This window comes from Gopherus flavomarginatus, chromosome 7, assembly GCF_025201925.1.
Source record: "Gopherus flavomarginatus isolate rGopFla2 chromosome 7, rGopFla2.mat.asm, whole genome shotgun sequence".
NCBI lineage: Eukaryota > Metazoa > Chordata > Testudines > Testudinidae > Gopherus > Gopherus flavomarginatus.
Genome location: NC_066623.1, coordinates 91,423,334 through 91,447,743, shown reverse-complemented (window position 1 = coordinate 91,447,743; position 24,410 = coordinate 91,423,334). Strand labels below are relative to the sequence as shown.

The 24,410-nt window shown below is 41.1% G+C and overlaps 1 protein-coding gene across 1 annotated transcript in view; it reads left to right on the top strand.

Annotated features, from left to right (window-relative positions):
* GIPC2 (GIPC PDZ domain containing family member 2) overlaps positions 1–24,410 on the top strand; it is a 48,523-nt gene that overhangs the window by 14,752 nt on the left and 9,361 nt on the right. Inside the window, exons 3-5 of the mRNA XM_050961900.1 lie at positions 7,198–7,378; positions 22,357–22,466; positions 24,249–24,330. Coding sequence (XP_050817857.1) covers positions 7,198–7,378; positions 22,357–22,466; positions 24,249–24,330 — 373 coding nt within the window. The remainder of the gene's footprint in view (positions 1–7,197; positions 7,379–22,356; positions 22,467–24,248; positions 24,331–24,410) is intronic.

Genomic DNA, 24,410 nt, shown 5'->3' with positions numbered 1-24,410 from the left:
GCAGCTGTGAAGAGTGAAGAGTGGAAGATTGTCTAGAGAGAGATTTTTTTGATCACTGGCTGTTCGGTTCAAAGCCTGCAATGAATTTTGTAAAATATGAACACTGAATTCTCAACAAAACTTTGAATTTCCTAGTATCAACACTTGGACGCTTAAAATTCCTAGCACATCCACTTTGCTCTTTTGGATGTATGCGGACAGATTCCCCCCCCCAAATGTTTTAAGAAGAATGTCTTAAAGTTCCTCTCTTCCAGCACTCCTAGGAATGATACTCCCCTCTCTGCTTGGCTGGTAGCATGTGGAGAAAGGTGCCAATCACAGGGATTACTGTAGGCTGGGGGCCGATTGGAAAAAAAAAAGTGATCGTATTCTCCCATGATCCACCAACTCTCTAAATCCTGCTTGTTCGTGTCATAAAAATGAGCTGCTATTCACAGTAGATTGTGTAGAACTTCATAATACACCAACACGTGTCTATATGCAAAAGCTGTATACTTTAACTGTACCAGTATAGTTAAAGCAGCACAACCCCCTTAGTTGCGTACCGTTATACTGGTATGAATGTGGTTATATCAGGGTGTCTATACTTAAAACACTGCATCGGCATAGCAGCACTGCTGTAGTGCTTTAATAAAGATGTTCTACACCAACAGGAGAGAGCTCTCCTGTCAGTGTAGTTAATCCACATTCCTGAGAAGTGATAGCTATGTCAGTGGGAAAAGCTTTCCTGTTGCCATAGTGTTGTCTACATGGAGGGGCAGGGTGGTGATGTTAAATCAATATAACTATGTTGCTCAGCCGCGCGGATTTTTCACAGCCCTGAGTGATGTAGTTATATCAATATAGGTGTGGAATGTAGACCAGACCTCAGTATATCTTATTTCTGTATGCTAGATTGTACAGGTATAAGTCTTGGTAGTCCATCGATCCGATGATGACAAATCTGTGCAGATCATCTATTGTTGGTCTCATGGTGTGCCCTCTGATGACTATACAAGCCAATTCTAGAGGTGCACAGACAGACACATGCCTGGCTTGCTTTGGATATTCGTGCATTGATCTCTTTATCCAGTGATCCAGCACTGGATATGACACTACCCAGGTATTTAAAGTTCTCCACTACTTTAAGCTGAGTGCCGTCAATGGAGATACTCGGGACAGAAACATTTGATACAGGTGCAGGTTGATGGAGAACTTCTGTCTTTCCAAGGCTGATTGTTAGTCCGAAAAGTTGTGAGGCCTCCACAAACTTGTTGACAATGTGCTGAAGATCATTTTCAGTGTGAGCCATGAGGGCACAGTCATCGGCAAAGAGTGCCTCAAGAAGGAGTTTCTGCACTGTCTTAGTCTTTGCATTCAGGCGATGGAGGTCAAAAAGTGAACCATCGTGTCGGTATTTCAAATATATACCTCGATCCAGATCTTTCATTGCATGGTTGAGGACATATGCAAATAACAGGTTAAATAAGACAGGAGCGAGAACACATCCTTGTTTCATGCCGTTGGTGATGTTAAAGGGGGCTGATGTGGCTCCATCAGACAATACTTCGCCTGTCATGCTGTCATGAAAAAGGCGTATAGTCTGGACAAATGTTCTTGGGCAGCCAAGTCATGTTAGAATAGTCCAAAGAGCTTCCCTGTTGATGGTATCAAATGCCTTTGTCAGATCTATGAAGACAGCATACAAGTGCATGTTCTGTTCAATGCACTTCTCTTGTATTTGTCTGACAGCAAACACCATATCATCTGTGCTCCGGCCAGGTCGAAAACCTGTTATACTGGAACAAAAACTGCATGTTGACCACACCTTACAGCTCAGCTTTCTCTTGTTCTTTGAGAAGCACCAAAATGGCTAACAATGCTGACATTTAAATGTCAAAAACTGATTATACTTCAGATTTTAACACCCTATTGAGCTGAATGGTAGCAATTTTCACTTGACACAGCTATTATTTCAGGCTGTCTGCAGACTCAGGCAGACAGTACTGCATCATTTTCCTTCATCTCACATTTGGAAGGTTTTCTTTGCAGCCTTGACAGCTAGATACTTTTTAAACAAAATTACAGTTTATATTCTGGAACTAAAGATAGCAGTCATCATAGAAAGGTGCAGTCTCACCAAACTGTTGCATATTGGCCTACTCTGGGACCTGGTTTTAGGAGGAGAGAATCCTCTGGTATTGGAAGAATATGAGCAGTGCTTGCAACACTATAAACCCAAGGAAGCTCTGTCCTGGGTTCAATACACTTCTGAAAAGTTATTTTTAGGGCTGTCAAGTGATTAAACAAATTCATTGCAATTAATTGCACCTTTGATAATAGAATACCATTTATTTAAATATCAGAGGGGTAGCTGTGTTAGTCTGGATCTGTAAGAGCAGCAAAGAGTCCTGTGGCACCTTATAGACTAACAGACGTTTTGGACTATGAGCTTTCTTTCGTGTGTGAATACCCACTTTGTTGGATGCAAGTGGGTATTCACCCACGAAAGCGCATGCTCCAAAACGTCTGTTAGTCTAAAAGATGCCACAAGACTCTTTGCTGCATTTATTTAAATATTTTGGATGTTTTCTACATTTTCAAATATATTGATTTCAATTACAACACAGAATACAAAGTGTACAGTGCTCACTTTACATTTATTTTTGATTACAAGTATTTGCACTTTAAAAAACCCAAAAGAAATAGTATTTTTCAATTCACCTAATGCAAGTGCTGTAGTGCAATCTCTTTATCATGAAAGTTGAACTTACAAATGTAAAATTATGTACGTAAGAACGGCCATACTGGGTCAGAACAAAGGTCCATCTAGCCCAATATCCTGTCTTCCAACAGTGGCCAATGCCAGGTGCCCCAGAGGGAATGAATAGAACAGGTAATCTTCAGGTGATCCATTCCCTGTCTTCTATTCCCAGCTTTTGCCAAACAGAGGCTAGGGACACCATTCCTGTCCATCCTGGCTAATAGCCATTGATGGACCTATCCTCCCTGAATTTATCTAGTTCTCTTTTGAACCTGTTATAGTCTTGGCCTTCATAATTGCCTCTGGCAAAGAGTTCCACAGTTTGTCTGTGCATTGTGTGAAGAAATACTTCCTTTTGTTTGTTTTAAATCTGCTGCCTATTAATTTCATTTGGTGCCCCTTAGCTCTTATGTTAAGAGGAGGAGTAAATAACACTTCCTTATTTACTTTCTCTACACCAGTCATGATTTTGTAGACCTCTATCATATTTCCCCCTTAGTCGTCTCTCTTTTCCAAGCTGAAAAGTCCTAGTTTTATTAATCTCTCCTCATATGGAAGCCGTTCCATACCCCTAATCGAGTCCACTCCGTCCTACTTCTTGTTCAGCCAATTGCTCAGACAAACAAATGTGTTTACATTTGCAGGAGGTAATGATTGTCCGCTTCTTGTTTACAATGTCATCTGAAAGTGAGAACAAGCGTTCTCATGGCACTATTGTAGCCAGCATCACAAGGTATTTACAAGCCAGATGCACTAAAGATATGTATGTCCCTTCACGCTTCAATCACCATTCAAGGGGACATGCGTCCATGCTGATGATGGGCTCTGCTCCATAACAATCCAAAGCAGTGCAGACCGATGTGTTCATTTTCATTATCTGAGTCAGATGCCACCAGTAAAAGCTTGATTTTCTTTTTTGGTGGTTCTGGTTCTATAGTTTTCACATCAGAGTGTTGCTCTTATAAGACTTCTGAAAGCACGCTCCGCATCTCATCCCTCTCAGATTTTGGAAGACACTTCAGATTCTTAAACCTTGGGTCGAGTGTTGTACCTGTCCTTAGAAATCTCACATTGGTACTTCCTTTGCGTTTTGTAAAATCTGGAGTGAAAGTGTTCTTAAACTGAACAACATGTGCTGGCTCATCATCTGAGACTGCAATAACTTTAAATATATGGCAGAATGCAGGTAAAACAGAACAGGGGACATACAATTCTCCTCCAAGTTGTTTAGTCACAAATTTAATTAATACATTATTTTTTAACGAGCATCATCACCATGGAAGCATGTCCTCTGGAATGGTGGCCAAAGCATGAAGGGGCATACAAATGTTTAGCATATCTGGCACGTATATACCTTGCAATGCCAACTACAAAAGTGCCATGCAGATTCCTGTTCTCACTTTCTGGTGACGTTGCAAATAAGAAGGCGGCAGCATTATCTGCTGTAAATGTAAATTAGCTTGTTTATCTTAACAATTGGCTGAACAAGAAGTAGGACTGAGTGGACTTGTAGGCTCTGAAGTTTTACATTGTTTTGTTTTTGAGTGCAGTTATGTAACAAAAATAAATCTACATCTGTAAGTTGCACTTGGGATGTTTGACAAATATTTTCCACTGTTGCTAGCACCTATACAGCTCCACCTGTGGCAACAACAGTGGGGCCCCTAGTGTAGATAAAACTTCTGTGGCTGCCAGTGCTTTTAATACTATGTCATCTAATCAGTACAATAATAACAATCCCTGAGAAAATTTTAAATTGGAGTCAGCCATGATAGGAAGAAGATTAATTATTTGGTCAATGAGTCTATTAAATAATGGAGAAAGTGGGTAGGTGGAGAGACAAGTTTCCAAAAGGCAAAAGCTGTATCTTTCACTACACTTTGTTCCCAGTCAGACAGAAAGCTTTAGTGACAGTTTCATGATAAAGTAGAGACATAGTTGAATAAAGAGCTGTATTTAGGGGAATAACTTTTGTCATTAGAGCTTTTCCTTTCATTTGAACTGATTTAGTATTCCATTAGAAATTAATGAGCTCTGTTGTACTAGGTAATCTGTTGATAGTTATAATCACTTCCTGCTTGTAACTACTGACTGTTCTGTATTTAAAAGGGTAAGTTCCTAAAATAGTTGATAGCATGGTCAGATTTTATGGGTGCAGTTGAAAACAGTGGTTCTTTTGTTTTAAAATCTAAAGTTCTGCTTTATAATAAAAGCATTAATTTAAATTCAGTATTATGTCACTTTTGCAAAGCTATATTCAACAGTCTGTCACCAATTCTATTATAAAGTCCTATTTTTAAGGGGTTTATAGCTAAATGGGAAGATATATTCTGGAGTGAAACTAATTGTCCGTGAGTTATCCCTTGGGGAAGAGAACTTTTTGTAGATGCTAAGGAGTACGTTGTTATAGTATGATGTATGAAGTTATAGGTGTGCAAAGCTGATTATCATAAACTGGAGCAGTGTAATTAATTCCCTGTTCTGCACTGAAAATGCATGACTTACCCTTTAAAATGGACAGTAAACCATTTGAAAATAAAGCACTGAATCTCAGTGGCTGTGTCTAGCATAGCCCTGCTTTTTTTTGACAGTCCACCAGAAAGTTGTTATAATTAGCCTGGAATACAAAAGTTGGTTTGAAGTACCACATACATGTTTCCAGTCAGCAACACTTAATTTGTACCCTGATAATAAGAACACCTGCTTAAGTGAAGAAACTAAGTGGGAATTGAATTTAATGAGATTTCACTGCTAGCACTTTATAACAGGAATGCATGTTGCAGCATTTTGGGCCTGATTCGTTATGTGTAAAACATGCCTTCCTTCCACCCCCACCCCCCACCTCTCCAACAAAGTCTTCTAATTGGCTTTAATTTAGATTTAAAAATGATTTGTGCTATGAGTTAAACTCTGTAGGAAGTTTAAAATTGCCACGTCTTGCAGAACACCATATCCTACCAAGCTTCCCACTGTCTTGCTAGGACACAGGCACACACAAACTGGAAGCAGGCTTTTGAGACAGTTATGCTTCTAGCAGTTGCTCCAGTTCAGATATTTTTGTGTGTGTGTGTGGGGGGGAATTCCAGTCCCTGTCCTCCCTGGCAGGGACCCCATTCCTGTTTATTCCCCCTCCTTCCCACCCTAGCAGGGACCCTGAGTCTGCCTCAGCTAAGGAATCTCCCCTCTCCACCCACACAATGCATGAGTTGAGTTCTCGGCAGATCCTCCTGTACTTCACCGGGACAAACTCCACGTGCACCAGGTCTCCACACCCTTTGGCCTAGTCACCCTTTTATCTGGATGGAGGGGCAACTGGGCTAAATTTGAGTTGTGTTGTGACCCCATGCGCCAGGTCACAATGCCACTTGTTGAAATTTGTCCCAGCTGACACTCCGTCTGTATGGTCAAGCGTCTGGGTCAAATTTCAGTGGCATTTCAACCACACAGCCCAAGTGATTCTCTGAACTGCCCCGACAGCAGCCATACTGATTTAGTATGGGACCACTGCTTATAAGTGGCTCCCGGTTCCATGAAAACCTTGAGGGAGGAAAATTGTCCCCCATTGGCACCACTGTCTGCTAGGGTAAGTGTTAAAATAGTAGACAATGATATTTTATTTCCTATGTCATCTTGTAAGCTGGATGAATGGATTTATTGAAAATAAACTCAGTTCTCACTGAAATAGTATGTATTTCAGGAGAGGATAGGAATAAATTGTATTATTGTGTTATAGTTTCTCCACCGAAGTAAGAGAATGAAAGATGGGATTCATGCATAGAAAAATTAATACTACAACATATTTTTAATTCATATAAAAATTGGAATTTGAATTATAGTTCTAAATTCTGCCCCTAAAATGTTCTGATAATACAAATGCTAGACATCTTTACATCCTTTGGGATTTTCTATCTTCTATAATTCATTCACCATAAGATGAAAAAAATACTAAGTTCTGTTATAAAAGACATTTTATAAATTTTAGATGTTTTGTTTTCCGTGAGATGTCCCATTAAGAACATAGATTTCATAACTTCATTGTTATCTCACTGGAAATACCGTAATGTGTGTCTGTGGGGTGCACTGGAAGTGGGAGAACATGTGGTGTTCTGAGAGATGTGTGGCAATTTTGAACATACTGTTTATAGTACAAAACCTTTTAATAATCCATCATCTACTTAAAGTTCAGTTTCATTTCTAAAGCAGATTTCAAAATGCATTTTATGCCACATCTAAATGCGATTTTATATTAAATGCATATTAAATATTTTTGAATGCTTGTCAAGGCATGGTACATGAGAACCTCCTGTTCTGAATTCACTGTTAGAATAATAGGTGCAACTATGTTGATATCATTAGAGTTTCGCTCATCTGTAGCAGCAGTGAATTAGGTGCCACCTGTTTATTTTTTCCACAATTTTGTTTCTAACTAATATAAATGCTTTTTTATCTGACAGCGTATTAAAGAAGACAGCCTTGTCGACCACATAAAAATGATATGCGTGGGTGATCATATAGAATCTATAAATGGAAAAAATTTGGTGGGTTGTCGTCATTATGAAGTTGCCAACCTTTTAAAAGGACTGGAGAAGGGTCAGACATTTAAACTAACATTGATAGAGCCTATGAAAGCATTTGGTGAGTGACATGCATACTGTCCATCCCTTGTAAATGAAAATTGAAATACCATGCCTGCATTGTTTTGTTTTGTTTCAAACACAGTGAAATTTATCCTAGGTAACCTAGTTGCCTAGAGGAGTTGAAGTGTTTTGTTTTTGAACTATAGGAAAACAAAGTTGAACTGGAAACCTTAAGATGTTAAGACGCTACCTATGGGAGGTGGTCTTTTGCTCAAGTTTCACTATAACTATAGTTCAGTTTCATTTGATTTGTGAGCTATATTCATTTTCAGTTTTTATTTTCTTGCAAATTTCCTTGGAATTTATCAGTGTTTATTACAATGGGTGAAAATCAGTGCAAAAAATTGACTTGACAGTTTTCTAGGTGAATATCCGTGTTACTACTGGGGGAATGGAGAACAGAAAAATATGCAACAAATAAAGAAAAGTAAGAGTATTGGAAGTAAAGGCAGTTTAATGCTGCGGTTTATTTAATGAACTGTACCTTAACACATGCACATTTCCTCTGCATTGCCTAACTTTAATTGACAGCCTTGTATTAACACTTATGCTAATTTATTATTAACATAAACACATCTACCTAATGTACTGGATTTTCTTAACATAACCAGTATTTTCACGTATTTGAGTGGTCTAAAATTCAGGTGAAAATTGTTTTTGTAAAATAATAGTTTTTGTAAAACCCAGGATTTTTGGGGGTAGAAATTAGTAAAAAACCCAAAAACACAGAATCTTTTCTATGTTTCATGTATAGTAATGGGTTTGAACAAGACACAACTGTAGTCTAGTGCTCTATATACATGTAGCGAGTGACTTTCTCTTGTGCCCCAGAGTGACCCCAAACTTAATCAAATCAATGTGTGGGTCTCTGAGGCTATTTTTATTAAATGTAGGTTGCTTCCTTGATCTTCCTGAAAATGGAAGTCATGGAATCATAGGACTGGAAGCGACCTTGAGAGGTCATCTAGTCCAGTCCCCTGCACTCATGGCAGGACTAAGTATTATCTAGACTGTCCCTGACAGGTGTTTGTCTAACCTGCTCTTAAAAATCTCCAATGATGGAGATTCCACAGTCTCCCTAGTAAGGTTGCCAACTTTCTAATCACACAAAACCAAATATCCCTGCCTGCCCCCTTCCCCACCCTGTCCCCAAGGCCAGGCCCCTGCTCACTCCATCCCCACTCCCTCACTCACTTTCACCAGGCAGGGGATTGTGGTGTGGGGTGTGTGAAGACTCTGGCTGGGGGTGTGGGCTCTGTGGTGGGGCTGGAGATGAGGGGCTTGGGATGCAGGAGAGGGATCAGGCTGGGGCAGAGGGTTGGTGTGTGTGTATGCAGGGGGATATGGGCTGGGGGTACAAGCTCCATGTGGGGCCAGCAATGAGAGTGCAGGAAAGAGGGTGCAGGAAAGAGCTCTGGGCTGCGGCAAGGGGTTAGGGTACTGAGGAGGTGAGGACTCCAGCTGAGGGTGCAGGCTCTGGGGTGGGGCTGGGGTTGAAGGGTTTGAGGTGCAGGAGGGGGCTCTGGCCTGGGGTCAAGGCTTTTGGAGTGCAGGAGGGGGTGTGGACTCTGGCTGGGGGTGTAGGCTCTGGGGTGGGGCCTTGGATGAGGGGTTTGGAGTGCGGCAGGAGGGGAAGCTCAGGACTGGGGCAGGGTGTTGGAGGGATGCGGGGTGTAGGATCCGGGAGGGAGTTTGGATGTGGGAGGGGACTCTGGACTGGGGCAGGGGTTGAGGTATGGAAGGGGGTTCGGAGTGCGGGGTCTAATCACCACCCAGGTCCAATCACCACCAACCTTCCTGGTGAAAATCGAAACAAAGAAGTCATTAAACACCTCTGCTATTACCACATTTTCTGTTATTGTTTTTTCCCCTAACCTGTCCTTGGTCTTCCTTTTGCTTTTAATGTATTTGTAGAATGTTTTCTTGTTATCCTTTATGTCTCTAGCTAGTTTGATCTCAGTTTGTGCCTTCGCCTTTCTAATTTTTCCCTTACGTACTTGTGGTGTTTTTATTCATCCTTTGTAATTTGACCTAGTTTCCACTTTTGTAGGACTTTTAAAAATTTTTTAGATCATTGGAGATCTCCTGGTTAAGCCGGGGTGGTCTCTTGCCATACTTCATATGGAATAGTTTGCTCTTTGCCCTTAATAATGTCTCTTTGAAAAACTGCCAACTGTCTTCAATTGTTTTTCCTCTTAGACTTGCTTCCCATGGGATTTTACCTATCAACTCTCTGAGTTTGCTAAAGTCTGCTTTCTTGAAATCCATTGTCTTTGTTTTGCTGTTCTCCCTACTACCATTCCAGGATCAGTTTCACTCAAGCTGCCTTCCACTTTGAAATTCTCAGCCAATTCCCCCCTATTTGTCAGAATCAAATCTAGAACAGCGTCTCCCCTAATAGCTTTCTCTACCTTCTGAAATAAAAAATTGTCTCCAATACATTCCAAGAACTTGCTGGATAATCTGTGCCCTGCTGTATTATTTTCCCGACAGATGTCTGAATAGTTGAAGTCCCCCAACACCACCAAGTCCTGTGCTTTGGATGCTTTTGTTAGTTGTTTATAAAAAGCCTCATCCACCTCTTCTTCCTGGTTTGGTGGTCTGTAGTAGACCCCTACCATGACATCACCCTTGTTTTTTACTCCTTTTATCCTTACTGAGAGACTTTTAACAAGTCTGCCTCCTGTTTCGAGCTCAACCTCAGTCCAAGTATATACATTTTTTATATATAAGGCAACACCTCCTCCATTTTTCCCTGAGTGTCCTTCCTGAGAAAGTTGTACCCTTCTATACCATAATGAATGAATGCTTCTTGCATTCAGCTCCTCTGAGCATTGTATCTGGAATGGTGAGTGCTTTCTGAAAGTTTGTCAGCAGTGCAGATCACTGTAGGCTGGGTCACGTCAGTCCCATTAGTTGCTTGCCCCCAAACTCATCATCCTTCCCATCCACCCCCCACGCCACACACACATGCAGAATGGGTAGCAGGGTTGTTTTACAGAACACACTGATGGTATCTACACAGAGACTTTGTGATTCTTGCACTGGCTGAGGACTCCCCCCATTACCATTCCAGGTCCTGGGAATGCAATAAGGTTGAGCTGTGCTGTCATGGTTTCCATACTGACAACAGCCTTCGAACCTGTTTAAAAGGGTTAGGGTTCCACAGTGTATATGTTTGCTACAGAAAAGATAATAGAAGCAGAGACTGAGATTCTCTAGTGTACTTGTTTACCTTGGTCTGCCTGTGCCCTGCTATCTCTCTGTGTGCATCCCTCACCCCATGGCAAGCATCTGTGGGATGTGAGGAAAGCATGTGACAATGCATCAAAGGCTATTAACCCATCTCTGCCCATGCAAGGAGGGAGCAGTGGCTCTTTATGAGAGAATTATTTATATCACTAATCATCTATGTATTATATTTTAACAAGCCATTGAAAATTAAACAGTATACATGTAGCTGAACATTTAAAAAAATTTCTAGTTTTTATTTCCATTTTTTTATTCAAGATTTCCCCATAAACTTTTTTATGTGATATTTTTCCATAATAGTAAATAATTCAAAATAAAATGTCGACAGGTCATTGATAACCATTGGCATATGCACCCTGAACTCTGGGTTCTCCACCAATGCCTCCGATTTCAGCAGCAAGTTGAAATATTTGTTTTCCAAATCATTGTAATCTGTGACCAATCTAGGAAGACTGTAATGCACCAGTGTGGACACTTGGTGTCAGAATAACTGCAGTAATTAGACAGAATGAAAGAAACTGGAAGTGTGTTTTGTTTAAGCTTGGTGCTACAGCATCGTAAGAGAGGTAGGGGTTATTACCTCTAAAAATATGTATATATTTAACAAACATATATATTTGTTAATATTGCATATATGTACTTAATAGTGATGCTAAGAATATAGAACATGTTGCAAATGGCAACATGGAAACAATTGATTTTGATATTCAGAATAATTAGTGCAATAGGGATGAGAAAAATCTTCTAGGATACTTCTTGCTCTAGACATGGGGATATTAGCAGATGTTGTTACTTGAAGAGGGCACACTTTCCCCTCCTCCTCTCAATATGTAAAAATGTTGTGTGTCCTATATAGATAATATGTTTCTTTGAATTATTGTATTAGGAAATCAGTTTATGGAGGATTTTAAGGAGATATAAACTGCAAATGGAATTATATTCACCACAGCCCATTTGTTTCTGTTTTTTAAAAAAACATATAGCTCCAATATGTAGAAGAAATTGTCAACATAGCCTGAGTTCTAACCACATGGAGCTAGCCTGGAACTTTAGGCATATCCCTGAGCAAGGGAAAGTGTTTAAGCTGCATCACTTCAAGAATAGCTGCAGAAGGCATGGTGACTGGGAGTCACATCAGAGGCCTTGGCTTCACTTGTACCTTATACCGCAATAAAGCCTCCCAGAGCGCTCTACCTTACTCCCCGTCCACACTGGCAAGGCACGCAGAGCGCTCTGATTCCCTGGCTGGAGCGTTCCTGGTACTCCACTTCCACGAGAGGATTAACGGCTGTTGTGTACTGGGTGAGACGCTGCTGCTCCAGCGTAAATGGGGAGTAACTTTATTACGCACTGATTGACCTCCAGAAACTCCCCATAATCCTTTTAACTGAAGTGTCCTCTCTTGTCTTTGTGAACTTTGGACTCGGAAGTGCCACTTTAAAGCTCCGTTTCAGTGGCTGCTTATAAAAAAAACAAACACAGCTACTGTTTGCTTTGAATGAGTGAGAGACAGGCGGGGGGGGGGGGGGGCTCCGTTTGGAGTGCCGACACCTAGTGTTTGCTTGAAGAGAGAGGGGGCAGCGGGTGGAGGTGGGTGGCTGGGGTCCATTTCGGTGAGCGGCTGCTTACCTAGTCTATGAGAAAAAACCAAACAGCTGCTGTTTGCTTTCAGTGAGTGAGAGAGGGGTGGGGGAAGGAGGAGGGTCAGAACTTACAAGGCAGTGTGCTGACACACTCTCAACGCCCCAAAAACCCACTCTCTCTCCCCCTACACTTCCTGCCACACTCCTCCCCCCATTTGAAAAGCATGTTGCAGCCACTTGAATGCTGGGATATCTGTCCATAATGCACCACTCCCAGTGCAACTGCAAGTGCTACAAATGTCGCCACGCCAGTGCGCTTTCAGCTCTCAGTGTGGACAGACTGGAGTGCTTTCCCTAGTGTGCTCTCCGAAGGCTGGTTTAACTTAAAGCACGCTACAGCTGCAAGTGTAGCCATACCCTTAGTGTCTTGCCTGCTTACACCTTACTCCCAGAGGATGAGGGAAGAAGAATAATTTACCAGCTGCACCTCCTCCTCCCCCGCAAACACACACATCCTGGCTCAGTTATTCTGGCTAGTGAGTAGGGGTATGAGGGACCCAAGAGGTTTGCTCATTTTCCCACCACTGTGCCCCCATTCCCCATCCAGGAGTGCTGCTCAGGAGAAGCAGTAAGCTAGGCAAACAGGTAGCCTGAGTAAGAAAGGGGTTCTTGCTCTCCCTTGGGTAGGCATATGGTCTGAGTCACAACCTCATGTCAAATCATGAGTAAAGATACTACTGGTGGTAGAGCTAATGTAGGTGTATCCTTTGTCAGGAATGAGAATTTGAAATGTTTCTTGTTAAAGAGAATTTAACTTCCCCCTTGTTACTGCACCATGAGCACAAAAACTATACAGAGGGTTAAACAAATGTGAGTATTAGAGACTGTACAGCACCAGTTTATTAAAATGAGATAAAGTAGAATTAGTGTTTTGAAAAGTGAATTTTAAATTTGAAAAGAAGTAGAAATTCTCCTCACATAATCTGACTCTATAGACTAATAAAGCAACCAAATGGAACCCATCTGAATAAAATGAATGTAAAATACTGAAGATTCATCTTTTTAAAAGCAAGATTATTAAGAAAATGTCATGGACTGGGAATTATTTTGAGGAGTAATTCTGGAAGGATAATGATCAATTTTAAAGGCTTTAGACTACAAAATTCCTGGGTACTGTGACTCTACTTTTGCATTTGGAATTATATTTTAATTATGTTACAACTTCTTACAGCCCCACCCAATTCTGTATTTTTCCACTTTAGTTCCTCATATAATACAGTACATGAGTAATAGTGCTAAAGTGAATAATGCATCTCTTTAGGAACATTGGTCACTAATTTTATGAAGCAGTTTTCAAGAGAATATGCAAATAGGCTGTTTTTCTTAAAATTGATAACCAAGTTGTTGTGTTTTCCCTATGCATGAGCATATAATAGCATGGATGAAAAGTCAGGCATAAAGTGACGGTGTAAGGCTCCCAAAGGAAAGAATTAAAGTAATGCAGCTTATTAAAGTAATACAAGACTTTTTACAAACTTCTGTAAAGAAGAGTAAAATACATTTTAGATTACTTTCTAGATAGACACCAATGCTTTTTTTTTTTTACTATGTCTTATTATCTTTTATTAGCTCAGTCATATGCTGAAATAATTTATCTTGAAACAAACAGATTTTTAGTAACTGAATAAAGGATTTCTTAGTAATAAGTGTGTGACTGGGGTCTAGTGGGGGCCAACTATGGTCACTCAATTAAAGTGAGCTGCAAAGAATGGGGCGGACAATTCCCATAAAGCTATTGGATATTCCAATACCAAGATTTACCAAGCCAGTATACAACAGCTTCTTTGTTACCTTACTGGTTATTCAGAAATCCAACAACACAGTTCCCTTAAAGTGATCCAGCCTCAGGCCTCCATCCAGGTACATACATCAAATATGATGAAATTTTTTTTAAATCTTATTTCATCATATAAAAGAAAATATTCTACTAATCCCAAAAGATTGGACACATTACCTCCCAGGTTAACAAATGTTTCAGATCTTACCCAAATACATGCTACAGCCAAGTCTTAATAATTAAAATCTAAAGGTTTATAAAAAGAAAGAAAGGTGAGAGTTAAAATTGGTTAAAGGAATCAATTACAGTAATGGCAAAGTTCTTGGCTCAGGCTTACAGCAGTGATGGAATAAACCACTGGTTTAAGTCAAGTCTCTGGAGTACATCCACAGCTTGGATGGGTCATTCAGTCCATCGTTCAGATTTGTTGCAAAGCTCCTCCAGAGGTAAGAAGCAAGATTGAAGACCAAATGGAGAAGATGCAGCTGCTTTTTGTAGTCTTTTGCCATGCAGCCTGTGCTTCCTTTGTTCCAAACACAAGCTGCCCAGCACATGGCTTGGAAGCCTAGAGTTCTGTCCATGGGCATGTCCCTGCATGCCTTGCTGAGTCATAAGGTGTATCTGCCTTCTCTCAATGAGTCAGTTTTGTAGCTGATTGTCCTTAATGGGCCATCAAGCAGGCCAGGCAGTGCTAATGCCAAACTGTCTGGGGGTGTGACCCAGAAGCATAGCACAAGTTTGAAATACAGACACACATACATATCTATAACTCATAATACAAAGGTGATACAAACATTTAAAAAAGATTATAACATCTGGCAAATTATAACATTTTTTGCAGATATCTTACATGGCATATCTGGTTGATTACTTCATGGGTGTTACCCCAGGAGCAAACATTTGAAATCCAGGTATAGAGCCAATACTTACAACTGTAAATACAAAAATGATACAGGCATACAGATAGCATAATCATAACCAGCAAATCATAACCTTTTCATAGATATCTTACTTGACAACCTTTGTACAATATTTGCTGCAAATATATAACAGTGGTTGCAACAAGTATCTATATGGTCATATTTTAATCAGATAACGTCACAAAGTGTTATCTGGAAATTGTGTAGTCTGATGCATCAACATTTATTCAGAATGTTTGTAAAATTATTTTTACAATAATTAAAAAATTAAAATTCACTGTTCTGGATAGTTCAGTCTCATTTGAAACAGTCATTTAATATTTTACAATGTGTAATATAAAGTTAGTGAATGGATTTGGTGTTCATGAAAGGTTCTGTGTGACAATTCTATATGCAGTTCAGACCTGTAAACTCCCTGCTATTCATTTCTGAGACTTTCTTAAATAGATTATGAGTTGTGGAAAACTTTGTAGTATGCCTAAATGAGGACTAGGAGTCAGAGAACCATTTTTACTTGTGACCTGAATGCTGTACTTGTTTCCAGAAGCAAAAGGCTAGTGTAAGCCTACACTGCCACCTACTCTCAATATACAGTATTTATTTTGAGATTAGATAGCTACTGTATCTTCTCCTAACTTGGATTTATAGCTAGTTCTGAGACAGTGTTTTTCTATTTTATTTTGTCATAAATATAGTATATGTGCAGCATTGAACTAAGTACTGTACCTGTAATGAACTAATTTAACACAGAACTAATGCTGTGTATATATACTGAATCATATTTTGTGTGTGTATAGATATTCCCAAACAAAGAACCTTCATTAACTCAGAGTTAAGATTTGTCAAGTACATTTTCTTATAATATAAACATTAAAAAGCAAAGCTAATGTAACATTCATACCTGAAACAGTATCACTCTATAAAGCATTAGTCCGCTACAATCATGGCACAGCTGCTTCAGTCTTGCAGCTGATAGCACATGGACAGACTGCAAGTGACTCTTAATTGACAGTTTAAAACAGACTCCACATGAATCAGGAATAAAACAGAAGAAGAACAAGACAGTGATAATGGGCCACAGTTTGACAGTTCTGAGTTTTAAGCTATTGGAATACTTTTTCAGCATGTTCTCCTAGCTCCCATCAAACAAAGGAATGAACTGGTGGAGAGAGTGTTTCCAGATTAAGAAGATAGGGAGTCAATTTTTGTACAATCAGCTCTGCGACACCCACATCAGTCAACAGATTAAGGCCAGTTCAGCTGCTTATGGCTTGACAGATCAGAACAATGCTACCAACCTTACAGATAAATTTCTATCCTAAGTGGCACTGCCACTGTGGGGCTGAGACATGCCACATCTAAGAGGCATGCGGCTCATCAGGGAAATCTGCTGGCAGGCTGGGATGGTTTGTTTACCTGTAGCATCCACAGGTTTGGCCAGTTGCAGCACCCACTGGCCATGGTTTGCTGTTCCAGGCCAATGGGGGTTGCGGGAAGTAGTGTGGGCCGAGGGATGTGCTGGCCACTGCTTCAAGTCCCCCCATTGGCCTGGAATGGTGAACCGCAGCCAGTGGGAGCTGCGATTGGCTGAACCTTCGGATTCTGCAGGTAAACAAACCGTCCTGGCCCGTCAGCAGATTTCTCTAATGGGCCATGTGCCAAAGGTTGCTAATCCCTGTTATAGGTGGTCAGCTGGACTTGGACTTGCAGTTCAAGATCAGTGAAAGGAGGCCAAAGACACTCCAAGAGACTGTGGAGTTTGCCACAGAACTTGCCTCTTTTCTTGCAATTATGCACCAGTGAAGCAGCTGCTAGTGAGGAAGATGGAAGCTGGTCACCATGAGTAGGGCCCTACCAAATTCATGGTACATTTTGGTCAATTTCACAGTCAGAGGATTAAAAAAATTGTAAATTTTATTATTTCAGATATTTAATTGTTGTAATTGTAGGGGTCCGGACCCAAAAAGGAGTTGTGGGGTGGGGTTTTGCAAGGTTATTGTTAGGCGCTGCTGGTGACGGTGCTGCCCTCAGAGATGGGCAACTGGAGAGTGGGGGCTGCTGGCCGGGAGCCCAGCTCTGAAGGTAGAGCCACCACCAGTAGCAGAGCTGGGCCCTCAGTCAGCAGATCCTCCCAGCTCTGAAGGAAGAAGCACAGAAGTAAGGGTGATATGGTATGGTATTGCCACCCTTACTTCTGTGCTGCTGCTGGCGAGGTGCTGCCTTCAGAGCGAGGCGCCCGGCCAACAGCCGCCACTTCCCAGCCACCTGGCTCTGAAGGCAGCGCAGAATTAAGAGTGGCAATACTGTGACCCCCCCTGCAACTCCCTTTTGGATCAGGACCCCCAAACTGAGAAACACTGGACTCCCCTGTGAAATCAGTATAGTATAGGGTAAAAGTATGCAAAAGACCAGATTTCACGATCCATTATGTGTTTTTCATGGCTGTGAATTTGGTAGGGCCCTAACCATGAGTCCTGTAAGTACAGCTCTGTGTCTAATATGTATGATAGAGGGGATTCTAATCTGGCTCAAGACTGTATTAAATGATTAGAACAGATGATAAATCTGGTTGGTAAAACAAGGGAAATTGGCAATAATGCAAAAATTAAAGGAAACAGTTCAGTTAAATGCTGATACCATGACAAATCTGGCCACAAAAAGAAGGACTTCTATAAATTTAAGGCTAGCCAGGACAGACTGTTGAAGATGTCTAGTGAAAGCTTCTCTCTCTCACTTTGGGAGATGGGGAAGCACTAAACTGAAGGTGGCCAATTTGAAACTGAGCTCCAAGAATGTTAATGATTTCAAAAAGAGGCAATGTACTTTGGGCACCCAACTGGTGAGGAGGGAATTTCCACTGTCTCTCCTTCACCCCACCCACCAAAACAGGCTGTACAGAGCTTACCAACTTCCCAGACACACTCAGATGTGTAAAGTTTTACAGGGCTCTTCTCCTATCACAGAAGGATCATTTATAGGTTTGCCAATATTGCAAAACCACTGCATAGGATGGGTGAGAAAGGGAAGCCACTTCACTGGCCAGGAGAGCATGATGTAGCATTTTCAGAGTTGAATCAGGCTCTTAGCCTGTACATGTTTCAAAACCCCTTTCATATTGGACACAGATGCTAGTGCTTTGGGTTGGGGGCAATATTGACACAAGAACTCCAGAGACTTGAGAAGCTGATGCCTTCTTGCTGCAGGAGTCTGAGTTTTGAGAGAAATTATTGCAAAACCTAATAGGAACTCCAGCCTCATTCTGTACATGTTGCAAGTTTGGAGATCCTTCTGCCTCACTATCCGCCTCAATCAGTGCTTAATTTGTAATGAAGGAGGTGCCGGGGCTCAAGCAATTTTTTTACATTCATAACTAATGCAGCAATCTCAGAGGTGCTGGTTCTCTGAACTGCCAGGCCTAGAGGTGCCACGGCTCAGCCCTGGCACAAATTAAGCACTGGCCTCAGTTGTATACAATTTTTCTGTTGTATACTTTGTATACTCAGTTGTTTGCTTGCTTGGATATAACCTATAAACAGCAGAATTGCATCAGAGAGTAGGATTAAGGACGAAAAGAATACTGACAATATGCTAAGCCTTTAAAACAAACTGCATCATAGATGACTGTAAGCATTCCTGGCAGGAGCGGCCCTAGCTTTTTTGCTGCTCCAAGCACGGCAGGCAGGCTGCCTTTGGCGCCTTGCCTGTGGGAGGTCCCCAGTCCCATGGATTTGGCGGCTTGCCTGTGGGAGGTCCGCTGGTTCCGCAGATTCGGTGCCAATACGGCAGCAGGTACGCCGAAGCCGCAGGACCAGCAGACCTCCCGCAGGCATGCCACTGAAGGCAGCCTGACCGCCGCCCTTGCAGGGACCGGCAGGGCGCCCCCCGTGGCTTGCCGCCTCAGGCATGCTTGGAGCACTGGTGCCTGGAGCCACCATTGATTCCTGGGTTACATTCCAACGATTAAATCTATAGAATGTTTTCATCACTATTTGTATGGGAGGAGGGTTATGGTCAGGACAGAGCATGCTTCCCTGCAATGGCTTTTTAGGTTCAGGAGTCCTGAGGGACAGCTTGCTAGGTAATTGGAGAACTGCAGTGCTATGATTTCACAGATACATGCAGGCCTGGCCATAAGCATGTTAATGCTGATGTCTTGTCCAGCTGGCCTTGTTGGGAGGCTAATTGCAAACACTGTCCCAAGCAGAAGAGCAAGGAGTTAGTTGCTCAGGAGGATGGGTGTGATGCTTTACTTCTAATTTGCAGAAGTGTCCATGCTCTTGGCTCATCCTCTAGAACAATGGCGATGGGTGGCCCAGAATGGATCCCAGAGCAACTAAAATCTTCCCAAAGAGATGGGAAGACTCTGTTATCAGGATAGCGTGTGATTGGAAAAATCAACTGGAAAGATGATTTTAGCCACCCTGGACTGTACTGTCAACCAGATATGCCAAACACATGAAAAAAACACAGAAATTGGGCTTGGTTTTGGTTTAATTGGCTTGCGAGTTGTTTTTTGGCTTGTTGCTTGTTGTAGCTTGTTGCTTTTTTTTGATTGGCTCCCAGCAAGCAAGGGCGGGGGGCAAGCAAGGGCAAGGGGCAAGCAGGGGCCAGGGATGGGAGCAAGTCAGGAGTGCACAGCAGGCCCACCACAGTCCCAGACTGCATGCCAGGGGATCTAGTCACATAGAGCATTGGGGTTCTTAGCGATTGGCTTGTTTTGGCCTTGTTTTGAAATAGGATTAGCTTGATTTTTGTCTTATTGTGAAAATCGGGGTGCTTATTTACTATGTGAAAGTTGGCAACTGTGGAGTCAACTCATAATACCACAGTAAAAGCTTTCTGGACACAGTAGGAAAACTTGGAATTTAAAGATGAAATATTGTATAGAAGCTGGCATAGGTGCTGGAACTAGGGATGCTGGGGTGTTGCCATACCCTCTGTCTTGAAGTGGTTTCCATCATATACAGGGTTAACAGTTTGGTTCTATGGCTCTCATTACCCCTGGGCGATGAGATAAACTATTGGGTGATGGATATAGGTACTAGCTATTTGTACCAGATACATTAGAAAAGGTGATTCTGAGGTTATGTCATGATTTTAAAACTGCTGGACATTTTGGGGTTGCAGAAACCTTAGCTAAGGTAAAGGAGAATTTCTGTTGGGTACAATGCAGGCTGGGTTTATAAAATTGGTGCTGGAAATACAATGCTTGCATTATAAAGAAGGGCCCCCTAAAACTGGGAGAGCTGCTTTGCAGCAGTATCTTGTGGGGTATCTGGTAATCAATAATGGCTGGTAGCTATGGACCGCTTCACAGAATGGCCTGAGGCTTATCCAATAAGAAATCAAGAAGTTGTAACAGTATTAGGAGTCCTAGTGAATGAATTTTTACCAGATTTGGGGTCCCGGATGAGTTTCACACAGATCATGGGAGAAATTTTGAATCCAGTGTTTAAACAGATTTGTAAGATTCTAAGGATCCACAAAATTCTCACACCACAGCATACTCAGAATCTAATGGGATGGTAGAAGGATGCAATAGGACTCTGGGGGATTGCTGGCTACTTTGGTAGAGCAGTACCAAACAGAGTGGAACTAGCAAAAATGCCATTCCTTTTGATAGTTTGTAGGATAGCAGTCATTGAGAGTACACTGTATGCCCTAAGATTTCTCACGTTTGGGCATAAGCTAAGGACGGCAGAAAATTTCTTGTATGGAGTTCCTGAAGAGGAACAAATGGATTGAAACCATTTGGACTATGTAAACACTCTACAATCCAAAATTGAAAAAGTTCAAACCTTTGCTAGGGAAAACTTGATAGCCTCTGATAAGATAGAAAGTTTGTATTATGTAAGTTCATATGGGGAAACTTTTAAAAAGAGGGGACCTGGTCTGGTTACACAATCCTAGAAGAAAGTAGGGTAGGAGCACCCTATATAATACTAGCCCAAATAAATAAAGTGGTGTACAGGAACCAGTTGGATCCCAGGACTAAACATAGTTACCTATAAGGACCATTTGAGAAGATATCAGGGGAACAAAATTTCAGCTTGGCTGCTTCCTGAATCTGAGGTTATAGCTGTGGAAGGTAAGGCTGGAAAAGTTGTTACAGAGGTGAATGCCCCATTAAAACAAAATGTGCAGGGTCTATCTGAGTTTACAAATTCCACAAATGTTCCTCAAGGGCTGATTGAAAGGAAACCTGGAAGAGAAAAGCCCCAAAGAGATTTGAGTGAGAATAAAATTATTTTGAGGATGATGATGTGAAAACATCTTGATAGAAAACACTGTACATATGTAAATAGTCAACCTTGTATAATTTTTAATTTATTTCTTTTCTTTCTGTTTGGGATGGGTTATTGATTATCGTCATTTTAGGCTTCACTGGGACGATAACCAAAGCTGAGTTGGGGGTGGGGGTGTTCCAAGCTGGGGAAGTCTTGTTATGGGTTGAGTTAAAACCTCCTTGAGATTGATAGGTGTGAACTCGCCCTTCAGTTAATATAATTGTAAACACAAGCCCCCACCTAAGAAAAAGAAGTGTGTGAACCTGCCCAAGTGCTTTTTTCCCCTGGTAAGTGTGGAGGAGGAGGGAGGAGGAGGGAAGGCAGAGCACAGAGAAATCAGAACAGAGGGTGACCTGGTGACCACAGTGTGGCCCTGGAAAAAACTTAGAAAGAGATCCCTTGGGTCTGTTGGCGACAGAGGCTTGGAGCTATAAACTAAGAAACTGCTCCTTTTGTTCTTAATTCTGAGTTTGGAGAATTAGGACTTTGTACATAACAAGACTGCATCAAAGAAAATACCAGACTCCATCAATTTCTACTTCCAAATGGAACATCCCCAGACCCTGAACTTTGACTAGCCTCTCAGGTCAAAAAGGGGCTACAATGTAATCCTGGAAAAACGCTAAATCTGTTGAGCAGGGATCTACCTCTTAGTGTGGACCACAGTGCAGGCCTGAAATCCATGAGAATTCTGCCGGAGTGAAAACTGCGTGATTTTTACCAATTCCTAATACTATTTAATGAATAATGATTTGCTCTAGAATAGAGAACTAATTTATGCAAATATGCACAAACATAATAGAATGAACTATGCCTACATAGATTCATTTTTCAAAGGAGAGTCTTAATTTTATTGCGCAGTATTTTCTTTGTGCTTGTAAAGCTTCTGAATAGGATTCTACAAGGGCTGAGAGGTCCAGGGTAGTGAGTCTTAATGCACAATTGGGGCCCAAGTTATATCTAAAATACTGTTGTTATAAGTTCAAGTTGCTCTACATTTTACATAGACCTAAAAGCTGAAGCTACTGAGTCAGCTAAAGCATATTTATTTAATTCTAATTAAATGGTACATTTAACAGTTGTACTTTTGTTTTTAGAAATGATTGAACCAAGGTTAAAAAGTGGAACTCTATCAGAGGCTAAAATCTCCAAGGGAAGAGAAACACTTCGATTGAGATCCAAAGGTCCTGCCATTGTGGAGGAAGTGGTATGTTTACACTGGGGTAATAATTAGAGCATTTGAAACTTTTAGCATCTGTTAAATTTATGCAAAACATGAGATTTATCCTTCAGCAAAGTTTATTTGGCAAAATGGTATTTTCTTGGAAAGTTCCAGCACAGCAAAATTGCAGTGTTTCTAACTTTGTTAAATGTCACTGAAAGTTTGTTTAAAGCTACATTCAGTATTGATATAAGAAATAAAAATAGTGGGTTAATGGAACAAGATGGCTTATTAGGAAATGTGTGATATGTATAGAAATAAATTTAAAGCCAGGTTACTGATATCAATGCTGTGAACCCTTGTGATTTTATTACAGGTCTCACAATATTTATTTCCCCTTCTCCCCACCGCCTTTTTAAAGCCCCAGTTCTTGGAGACATACGATTATGTGAGAATTTCAACTTGCATTTTAACAAAACAATTTCTAAACCTGGTGGCTATGGAGAAAATCTAGAAAATATGAACCCCAACAGCTCAAAGTCCATAAGGCAAATAAAAAGTTTCCAAAATGTATTACTTAATAAACATTATTTTTTAAGACAATTGTGATTTTTTTTTTAAGTCTGACTCATTACTTTAGAATGCTTGGAGTCTGCAATACAGATACTTATATATACTGTGCAAATATCTGACACTTGAAATCATTCAGAGATTAGATTGTGTTGTGTTTGTACGGCACCTAACACAACAAATAGTTCCATGAACAGGACTCCTCGGTGCTACAGGTTGTAGTAATATTAATAACAATTTTCAGTAATAAATGTATCAGCATCCTTTATATGGAGTTTATAGGAATATCAAATTATCTTTGACCAAGGAAACATCTTTCTGCATTAATCTTCTTCGCTTTCAGTTATTATAGCTTATTACTGATCATTCAAAATGTGAAAGATGGCTGCATCTTTTGGCATTTGTCAGGGAAGTGAAAGGCGTATCAAATCTGTTTTCCAGTCATATAATAAGCTATCAATGGCACATCTTAGCCAGAAAGTAGGTGAGTCTCACACGGCTGTCCCTTTAAGAGAGTCAGATGCCCTGCCTACCTGCAACAGGCTCTGCTGAAGGGAAGGAGCCAGCCCAGCCCAGCTTTGCCCGGGGCTAGCTAACTGCATAAGTAGCTGACTCTCAATTAAGGGCCTTGGCTACACTCACACTTTACAGAGCTGCAACTGGGGTGTGAAAAAACACCCCTCTGAGCGCTGCAAGATACAGCGCTGTAAAGCGTCAGTGTAATCAGGGCAGCAGCGCTGGGACCGTGGCTCCCAGCGCTGCACGCTACACCCGTAAGGGATGTGGTTTACATGCAGCGCTGGGAGAGCTCTCTCCCAGCGCTGCCGCTCCGACTACACTCACACTTCAAAGCGCTGCCGGGGCAGCGCTTTGAAATTCCAAATGTAGCCATACCCACATGACTGTGAATGACATGCTTCTCATTTCATTGATGTGCATGCACAAAATGCTGAATCCTCTGTCAGGTGGAGGGAACTGAAATGTATATCTTCTGTTCTACTTGTGCAGAATCACCAGGAAGTCAGATGTTTCTCACTAACTGTATCGTACTGCTATTTCACCCTAGACTTCTTTGGTGTGGGATAGGGGTGGAGGATAAATCTTAACCAAAACCCAAAACATTAAGATAGAAGATTTGCTTGCAATTTATTAAACAAAAAAAATGGAATAAATCAGATCCTAAATGCAAAATCTGGATTAATTTGGGTGTCTTATATGTTTAGGATTTAAACTCTTAAGTGTTTTGTTTCCATAAAGCCCTCTGAAATTGAAGAAAAAGCAATAAAAAAAGTAGATGACCTTCTTGAAACGTACATGGGAATAAGAGATCTTGAACTAGGTGAGTATTTAATTAATGTATTCAGCACTGCTATTTGATTAAATCGTATTCCTCTACTTTGTTGTTGTAATTAATCCTTA